Below are 10,366 nucleotides of genomic sequence, written 5' to 3' on the forward strand. Positions count from 1 at the left end.
CTTAGTTCTTTAATTATATAAAAACACAATGAATGCAATAAAAAATAAAATTAAAATTTGGACATACTGGAAGATCGCTGATTGACCGTGTGTATTATTAATAAATGGAATATGGTCCGGGCGCGGTAAAAAAAAACTCAAATAGTGATAACTATTTAATTGAGCCAACGTTTCGCCCCGTGTTGCAGGGCTTCTTTGACAGAAGTCAAAGTCCGAGTGAACTTACTATTTGAGTTCATGTGACCGCTGCCCGGACCATCTTCCTACAAGAATCCTTAATGCTAATAAGTGTTATTTTGGGCTTCGGAAACATCAAAGGCAGATAGCAGTATCTTAATGGTTTAATCATTAATCAGTGAAATATTTCATTTACTAATAAGTACTGACATTAATCTCATGGATCATTCATATTTTTATTTGTATAAATCCAAAAAAATAATATCTTGCAGTGTAGGACTCCAACGGGAGTCTTGGGCCAACGTAGGAAAAGGAAAAAAATAATATCTTTTGAATAATAATAATATACTTGAATCATTTAGTTATTTATAGTATTTAGTTCTATAGTATTTATTTACTTCTAGTATTTATATCATATAGTATTTAGTTAACTTCTGGAAATATTTCCAATTTAATTTATAAAATTATTTAATAGAATATAGAAAGTTTTGAAAAAAAGAATAAAACAATATTTATTAAGAACTTGTCCATTTACTAGAAATTATTAAAAGTTATGTTCATCATCTTAAAAAAACTATGATTTTAAAGAAAAAAGTAACATATTTTTTTCTCTGTATTATTAAAAAGCACTTTCTTGGTGTATCCTAAGCAAATACACTTCTTCTCACCTATATGATACAAACAATTTATCTTTTTTCATGTATGGATATAACATAGTTTTCTTTGGCGTCTTAAAACTTCTTTGACTCCTGATCAATTTGCAATTTTCGCTCAGATAGTCCTAAGAGATCCTTCCTCTTTCGAACCTGTTCTTACTATATCAATAATTATATTATTTTCTACAATTTCTTTCTCACCTTTAGGGATCTCTTCTTTGGATTCTGTATTGTGGCCTCTGAATATAATTGTATTGAGAGTCAAATTCAATGACATTAGCATCTTCTTCTAACTTGTCTAGTATGCATTATTTTCTTTGAACAGCGAATCATCAGTTTAAATAATATTGGATGAACTGGGACCGAGATCTATGTCACTTTGGATTGCTGTCAAAAAAATTAAAATTAAATATCTATAAGAAAAATTATAACCAATTAATAAATTGTAAAATGCTAATACATTAATATCTTTTGGAAGATAGTTGATTGACAGTTATATATAAAATGAAGATGGGTGTAATAAAAAAAACTTAAATAGTAATTAATAAGTAGCTTAAATAAATAAAATATATTTCTTAATACGATGAGGTGGAAAAAAACTTCCATTTTGGCCACAATACTATTCTGTACTTTTTGTAGCATGTTTCAGGTTTACCCCATATTCATATACTAATATATAAAATATAAAATACTGTAATAAGGCCAATCTGGCCATAGAGGAGTGCTTTGGAGCTCGACTAAACCTTTGAATTCCTCTTGTATCCAATCCTTTCTATCCAAAATCCTCAATGCTCCTTACTAATACATCCTTAAAATAAAATCATACATAAAGACCTTAATGTTCCATATGTTACCGATCTAACCTGAACCAGATATTATTCCTTCCATTATAAACCCCCTAAGCATCAAAACCCTTTAGTTTTTAATTTCGCTTCTTCTTCTATTCCTGACAATCCCATGAGGTGTCTGAAAAGAATAATCGAGACCTTCTAGTGTAGAAATATGATTAGAGTGCTACCAATGGTTAGTTTCTCTACATGTCTGTATCACTCCATTGTAATCTTAAAAATAAATTTATTGATGTATTTTTATGTAAATACAGTTGTAAATTGCAATAAATAAATAATAAAAAATAAACTTTTTTTATCAAATTATCCTACATTATCAAAATATTGGTAGTTTTTTAATCTTTTTAGCCCTAATGCCGCTCTACAAAATGGGGTGAAACTTCGGCAAATAAACAGTTGTTTTTTATAACTATTTTTATGTTCCTTTTTGAACAACATTAGAACATTTAAAATCTAAAATTTTTCAAGGAAATTAAAATGACTACTTTTATTACTTTTAATAAGTTACTCAATTTATTTAAAGCTACTGAGTTGAAGGAAATTTCCGCCAATGATGATGGGGTAAGTAGCCATGAAACAGGATACAGCCAGGTCCAAGGGACCGAACATTGGTAAAGGTTAAAAATAATTATAAATCTTTCATCATAATGACTTTTATTTTGCATAAAACACATAAACTAGATTGTCTAAGCAAAAATATATAAAATACAATATTATGAAAGGAATAATAAAAACAAAACACAACACTTAACAATGGCAGGATTGCAACATCTCCCTCAATTACATTTTGTAGTTGGACGGTAATATAATTCATGAGATAGGACTGTCCAAGATTTAACATTAGAGATTGTTAAAATATCTTCCGAAACAAACTACTAATATTACAATCTGTAATCTAATTATAGATTCTACATAAATTATATTTTGCCTGAAATGTCCTCCCTTAAATACATATATAAATATATCTTGCACCAATCCTAAACATTACATGGAATAAAATTACAACCATAAAAATTTGGCAAAAGCTTGTGTACAAAAATTTAATTTAATTTAACAGGCTTGGTATTATATTAAACTGTTTTTTTCTTCTACATCTCATTATTTAAATTATATTGGCATTGAAATAACAAGCTGAGAAAAGCTTTTACAAAAAAATGATTAATATTATCTTTGTGGATAACAAAACAAAGTTGAGAATATTTAAAAACAGTGATAAGTAACCTGCCTTTCCAGCGAGACACTAACCTTTCAATTTTATATTTACTTTTCTCATATACATTTAAACATCTAGAACTTTTAATAAACACTTTAATACTAGACATTTATTTGGATTATATTCCTATAGTATAAAATTATTCTTAGTTGAGTAATTTTTGTTTTAATTTGTAAAATCTTCTTACATAATGATTATATCAAAAGTGTGAAGGATATAAAACACATTTTACTTATATTTATGGACAAATAATATCAACATTAAACATTGAATAAAATTAAAACATATATAACAATTCGGAGAGGCAAAAACAATTTATGAAAAAAACTATTCAGTAAACTTATTATTAAAGAATTGTTTGCTGGTTTTGAAGGAACTTAGTACATCATTGGAACTATGAAAACTAAAGAATTTTCTTTTATTGGCATACCATTCTCTACTAAGATTTTCTACAACTGAAGTTGTAATCTGTAATCAAAAATTAAAGATTGCAACAGATTCAGTAGGGGTATTCATGATCTTCAGTTTAACATGTTAAAGTTTGTTAATGGAGAAATATTTCCTCTTTTTAGCATGTTAAAACGATATAACATTTAACATGGTTGAGGGTCTGTTAATAGGTCTGCTAAATGTAGAATGACATCATAGAACAAACCAGCTGAGCTCAACATTATTTCATCTGTTGTCTTTTTATAGGTTAGTTGCTCATTGGTCATGTTGTTTTTGAACTCTAACAGAGCAATGAATAAAAATAATAATAAGTTAATGGAAAATAATAGAAGAGGAAACAAGGACAAAGTGAGGTAGAGGAATGATGATGTGATGAAGCTGTTGGAGATTTTATTATCTCGTAAAGATAACAAGTTTACAAAAAAAGTTGACCAGAAAATCTGCTATATAACATGGACTTTAAATTAGGCTTCTCACAATCCAATACTTTTAACATTTAGCACATCATGAATACCCCTATTATAAGCAATGACAGGATTATAAAATTTAGTAGGTTTTACTAATAACTCTTCACAACAAAATTAAAAAAAACATAATTCAGTGTATATCGTTGAATAATGATTATTCTAATACAATGTTATTAATGTAGAAATATAATAAGATAAAATGGCACAACATGATTATTACACAACCCAAAGTACAATTTTATAACATAGTTTTAATATCAATTTGAGAAAACTTCCACATAAATATAAATTTTGGAATGATAACTTCTTAAAAATAAGTAAATTGTTCACTAAATATAAGCCAAGACAACGAGTATTCTTCTAAACTATTTGAACTTTAGAACTTTATTATGATATTTCTCTAAATCAATATGTAGTCAATCTCATAAGCCTTTTAGATTTTATTTTTCCAAAAGTGACTATTTATCACTGTGTATTTTACTATTGCAAACTTCCTTTATCATACACAGCCTTTTAAAATGAAAGGCTTAACTATAATAATATAATTAACAACCAACTTAATATAAACTTAACAAATTGACATTAATTTAATAAAAAATACAATAACAACAATATAATTATTAATTTTTTTAATAAGTACAACATAGAGATTATAAATTACAGTTAAGGTAACATTATGGTTTGAATAATAAATAACATGATCCACCAATAGAATATAAAATTATAATAAACTAAAAAAAATACCAATTGTTTTTAGTTAAAAACATAATTCTTAAATTATAAAATGTATATTAATATACTATATGCGGGACAGGTAAAACTATATCCTTTTAACCACCATTACTAAATAGTATTAACCAATCAATTTTTAAATATTCAAAAAGAAATATAATATTGAACCTAGAGAATAAAATTGTATTTATAAAAAATAAAATAAGGAAAAATAATTTTATTAATGAATGGAATATGGTCCGGGTGCGGTAAAAAAAAAAACTCAAATAGTAGATAATTATACTATTTTATTGAGCCAACGTTTCGCCCCACGTTGTAAGTGTAAAATAACGGGTATAAAATGAAAAGTAAGATATAATAAGAAAAATTAAAGGTTGTAAATAGTAAATGAAAAGGGTAATAGTAACAGATAGATAAGAGAAGAAATATTAAAGAAAGTGCTTTAATATTTAAATTTTTAAACTTTCTTTAATATTTCTTCTCTTATCTATCTGTTACTATTACCCTTTTCATTTACTATTTACAACCTTTAATTTTTCTTATTATATCTTAATTTTCATTTTATACCCCTGTTATTTTATACTTATGTTTTTTCTTTTTTTTCCTTTTTGTAACTATATTGTTTGTATCTTTTTTAGCCCTGACGAAGCCCTTCAACGTGGTGCGAAATGTTGGCTCAATAAAAAAGTATAATTATCTACTATTTGAGTTGTTTTTTTTACCGCACCCAGACCATATTCCATTCATCTATACACACGGTCAATCAATAATCTTCCAGTAATTTTATCAAAGTTTCATCAAATCAATGGAAAGTTAATAAACAAATGTTTCTTTCAAAAGTGATTTATATCAAATGACAACAAATCATAAATATAAATTTTACTCTTATCTAAAGATCTGTCAGATTATAAAAATTTTTCAAAAGAAAAATGTTTTATTGAAGGATCGATGGTCATCTGTGTGTGTACCGAGTCGTATCTTCATTGAAAAAAGGTTTAAATAGACTGATAAGGTTTAAATGCCAAATTTTCCAAATGGCTTCCTCTTAAGTATCTTTAATTTTGTTTTTTAAAAATAATTAATCATCTTGCATTGCTAGTAGTAATAAAAAATGGACCAATTATTTTCCAAGGCTGAAAACATGGTTTCCAGAAACAAGAGTGGTAATATAGATGTATCATATACAATTGGAAAGCTAAAGAATTTAGGAAAATTAATATCTAAGATATAAAGTTGTAGAAAAAAGGTAATGGAGAGTGAAAAAAAGATTATAAACTCACCATATGACACAGATGGGAAAATATATATGGTAATTGATAGTTTTGAATTAACATTTTGTATAGTATGTCTAAAATGAGATGGACAGTTGGGAAAGGGAGCTCGTGCACCTTTTTTTTCAATTTTCATTTTACAATGTCCAGGAAAGGAAGTACATTCGACTTAGTAGAGAGAAGACAGAAGAGTGGAGGTCCGTGGTAAAATGTTTGCTACTGCGTACCCTTCCCCCTCCTTTACCCAGAGGCAAACTCATCTTGGATGTACTATATCATATATCATTTTTACTTTAATTTATATGGAATATAATATGGAAATACAGTAAAGGAAATGTTACAATCATGAATCATAAAGAAATAATTGTTCACAAGCCCAACTAGAACATAAATTAATTTCTATTCAATGTTGGTTTTAAGTAAAATTTTCATTGCAACAGATTTTTAAAAATATTTCAATGAATCTAAAACTTAGTAGCATGTCTTAGCAATCTTCACGTATAAGATGAAATTGGATTTTAAGAATAAGTAGTATGAGAGAATTATCTGGTCAGAATTCCAAATATATTTAATTATAGTCATGTGTGTTTTTTAACAAACAAATTGGACGTCTAGAGTTTTTAGTTCAATAAATGTTGAGGAAGCCTGATTTTCTTGTCGTTTCAGTATTGTAAAAGAATGAAAAGTTAGTAGCTTTTAAAAATTAACTTCTGCTGGAAACGGATTTGTTTAATATGATATTTAATTCAAAGATATAATGTAGGAGATCAAAAGATAAACAGAATTAATGACATAAAAATATGTAAGGTTACAGTTGCAGCAATGTTAATAAAAAGAATTCTCACTTGTAGTATGCAATAGAAAAACGCTGTACACACCTACACGAAGGTTTTTAATAGTAAATTAAAATAATTGAAAAACTGCTAAATATATCAATTTCTTCCATCTGCAACCCACATATAGCATATTAATATTATGTTAGTAATTTTTAGACCCATTAAAAACAATTCTAATAAAATGATAACTTTACATATATGGGTTGTACTAAAAAGAAAGTGTGTTAGAAATTATAATTTTATATTCATCCTTATTTTTAATAGGATAGAATTATTATAGCTAAACATTATAAGACTAGATATAATGAACAGATTTTAATTATATAATGATCATAGTTTAGGTTAAATCATGTTAAAAACAGATCTATAAATAAATATATAATTAGCCATCTAAATAGAAAAAAAATTCTTAACGTTGTCTTTTACCCGTTAATTAAAGTAATAACTGCCTCATAATTCCCTATAAAAAAAAATAGACCCAAAACCAAAATAATAAGATTTTTTGTAACTTTTTCCTAAATCCCTTTCAATTTTTGGAAGAATATAAACAAAGTAAATTACTTTTTTGTAATTACTAGTGGGAAGTTCTATCATCGTCTCCCACTCCTGCTATTTCTCCCTGTCCCTTTCTTCACTTTCTCTCAACATAATATTTATTCCTCACTCCTCAATTTCTAAGTTATTGTTAAAATTATTAAAGCTTTAATTATAAAGTTTCTATTAATATAATTTAGAAAGGGACAGGGGACAGGAGTTATATAGTACCCGTAATACTTACTCATAAATTTTCCATTGATATAACCAACAAATGGACACAGGGTAAAGGCTATACAGTGCCTAAAATACCAAAACAGAGACCACACCGACAGGTCTTATAAAGAATTGCATCCAGAACATTTTTTTTTTTGGCTTCATTACTCGTTTTAATAATTTTTAAAGATGTAATTTTACATAATATTAAAATTAATCACTTTCCACTTATTAGTATGAATAAATTAATATTATTAGTTAAAATAAAAGTATTTTTCATTCAATATTATTAGTGTTAATAGTCTTCAACCGTACCTCTTTCTTTGATTATTTATTTTTTAAATTTATATACAAATCAGCAAAGTTATTAACAGTAAAATTTGAGAGTTTCTGGTTTTAAAAGGACATACATACCACCATCTGTCAAATATCGAAATGGATACTTATAAAAATTAGAACAAGAAACAGTTATAACAATTAATATATAATGAGATATTATTAATATAAACACTCAAATGGTAAATGCTACAACTCGTACAACTATTATTAGTGGAAAATTACTTAAATGAAACCACATAGAATCTAAAATATGGCATCACTAAAGCGAAAGTATTAATTTATTGATAATAATGCGAATTAATCTAAAATACAGTTTAACCTAAAGTTTCAGGAATGTCTTTAAGAAACAAACATATGCAATGAAACTCTTCTGCAATTTGAATCTCTTGTAAAGGAACATTATTAGAAATCCTACCGAATAGCATCGTAAAGTATTGCAATAGACTCACTAACGAAAACCAAGAGCGTTCAGATCAGCATTAAATTCTGATAACTGCATGTGAAAATAACATAACCCCATTAATAACAAATCAATTAAAAAACAAAATTTATCAATTAAAAATATTTTTACAATATTGTTCATTAACTCATTTTTGAATTGTTTTTCAAGAAATGGTCCGAAATTTTTGTTTGTTTGTAAGTCAAAACTGTTTTTTTCAAGGATTCTGACTGCATCTCTTTATCTTTTGCTACTTTTTAAAGCCTATCATAACACAAGGTTTTATAATAAATAAGGTTGAGATGACACTGTACATGGAATCCTTGTAATCAGAAACTAGTTATTAGTCAGTAAAAAACTAATATATCTAATGAAAGAGCCCAAATAAGCAAATCTTTTATGTATTCATTATGAATCATGAGAAAAAAAAAAATTATGATCGTCTAATAAGTAATTATGAGGGCCATCCGTAGCTCAATGGTTAAGACACAGTCTTACCAATTTGTTGACTATTAGTGGTGCCGGTTCGAATCCGGCCTGGGGCATTGACTTTTTTCATTGAGTGGCGGTCCCACAAAATGAAAAACTTTGACCCCTAACCATGGTTAAGGCAGGCCAGGACTCCAATGGGAATCTTGGCAGAAAAAAAAAATTATAAATTATTAATTCTGTTAAATTAACTTTGGATAAAGCCTGGGATCAGGAGACATTCCTTGGGCAGACCAAACCTCTTTTAAGAGGTTACTTTAAATTAGAGAAAAATCACCTAGAGTTGGGCAAAAATTAGCTATATTTGAAACTAATAGATAAAGTTGCCATGGATACGATATTTATTTATCAATGGTTCATTCATGAATAAGGGCCGTAACCATGGCAACTTTATCTATTAGTTTCAACTATAACTAATTCTTACCCATCTCTGCTACCACCTATCCGCCTGATGGTGAACTAACACCCATTTTACAAATTATACAACTGTTTCACAGAATGCCTTATTCATCAGTTAAATTAAATTTTTTATTATTCTACATTATATGTAAAATAAATATTACATGGTGATCACTGAAAACTTTTTTATATAATAGAGAGATATAACAAGACTATTAATTATACAATAAAATAAATCCTTTTAGTGTTTACAAGCCAAAATTTTATTACATAAAAAGAATGAAACTTGTCAGTTTCTAAAAATCAAGATCATAAAAGAACAACCGACTTTAGGAATTTTAAATTAAATATACAATGTATCATTTAGAAAAACAAACAGATATCTTCAAAAATAAACCACTAATTGAACAAGAAATAGATAGATGGTAAAAGAATCAACAGTAAACTTATATAAACAAACCTTTCTCATAAGTTATCTATGGATTGATTATGTTCTACTTTCTATTATAGGTTGTTTTACAAATTTTAACCCTTGCAGAAGCGGTTTCCCTGAATATGTTTTATTAATTTTTAAATATAAAAAAACTAACTTAAAATGAGGAATGGTAAGTTTCTAAGTACTACTTCAACATAAGGGGAGCGTGTGTACTTATCACTTATCCAAAATATCCCATTTTTGTGGAGTTATAATCTTTACTATTATTACTACTCCTGGAGGAAGGAGTAAAATGGAAGGGATAAGCTGCCGGGACAAGTGAAACCAAAAAGTTAGGCTTTATGGGGCTCTGGAGGCAGGAGAGGGGGACTTCGGGAACACCATACTTCAGTTAATCAGGCATTTAGTTTTTTGTCGATATATATTTTTTTATTATGATTTTCAGTCACTTTTTTTATAGCATTCTAACTTTTACCATTTTAGGAAGTGGTAAGGACATTTGTTTGAGTGGAGATAACAGTAAATAATTAATTTATATCATAAACCATAGTACAATTATTTCCAGGTTTTTTATATTGATGCATAAAATGTTTTTCACGATCATAATACTTCCCCTCTCTATGTACTAAACATATAGCTAAGTGATGGTAAAAATCAACACCTGATAGTAATCAGGTCATTAAAGAATACAAAATAAAAAAGTAGGGAGCAGAAGAGCTCCATCACTAAGATCGTATTTTTCCTTACCTTTAAATTTGAAAACAAATATATGATTTAAATGTTTCATTTACACTTGAAAATAAAATGAAAAAGGCGAAGGGAGTGGGTAGGTTAATGTCATATTAGTATTACATGCAGTGCTGC

The 10,366-nt window shown here is 27.4% G+C and overlaps 1 protein-coding gene across 1 annotated transcript in view; it reads right to left on the reverse strand.

Moving 5' to 3' along the window:
* Nucleotides 1–765: 765 nt before the first annotated feature.
* LOC106685879 (tetratricopeptide repeat protein 39C) overlaps nucleotides 766–10,366 on the reverse strand; it is a gene marked incomplete in the record, with an annotated part of 32,933 nt that continues 23,332 nt past the window's right edge. Inside the window, 1 exon segment of the mRNA XM_067049052.1 lies at nucleotides 766–1,220. Within this exon segment, the coding sequence (XP_066905153.1) occupies nucleotides 1,208–1,220 (13 nt within the window).

This window comes from Halyomorpha halys, unplaced genomic scaffold, assembly GCF_000696795.3.
Source record: "Halyomorpha halys isolate HHAL.00 unplaced genomic scaffold, Hhal_1.1 Scaffold751.1, whole genome shotgun sequence".
Lineage (NCBI taxonomy): Eukaryota > Metazoa > Arthropoda > Insecta > Hemiptera > Pentatomidae > Halyomorpha > Halyomorpha halys.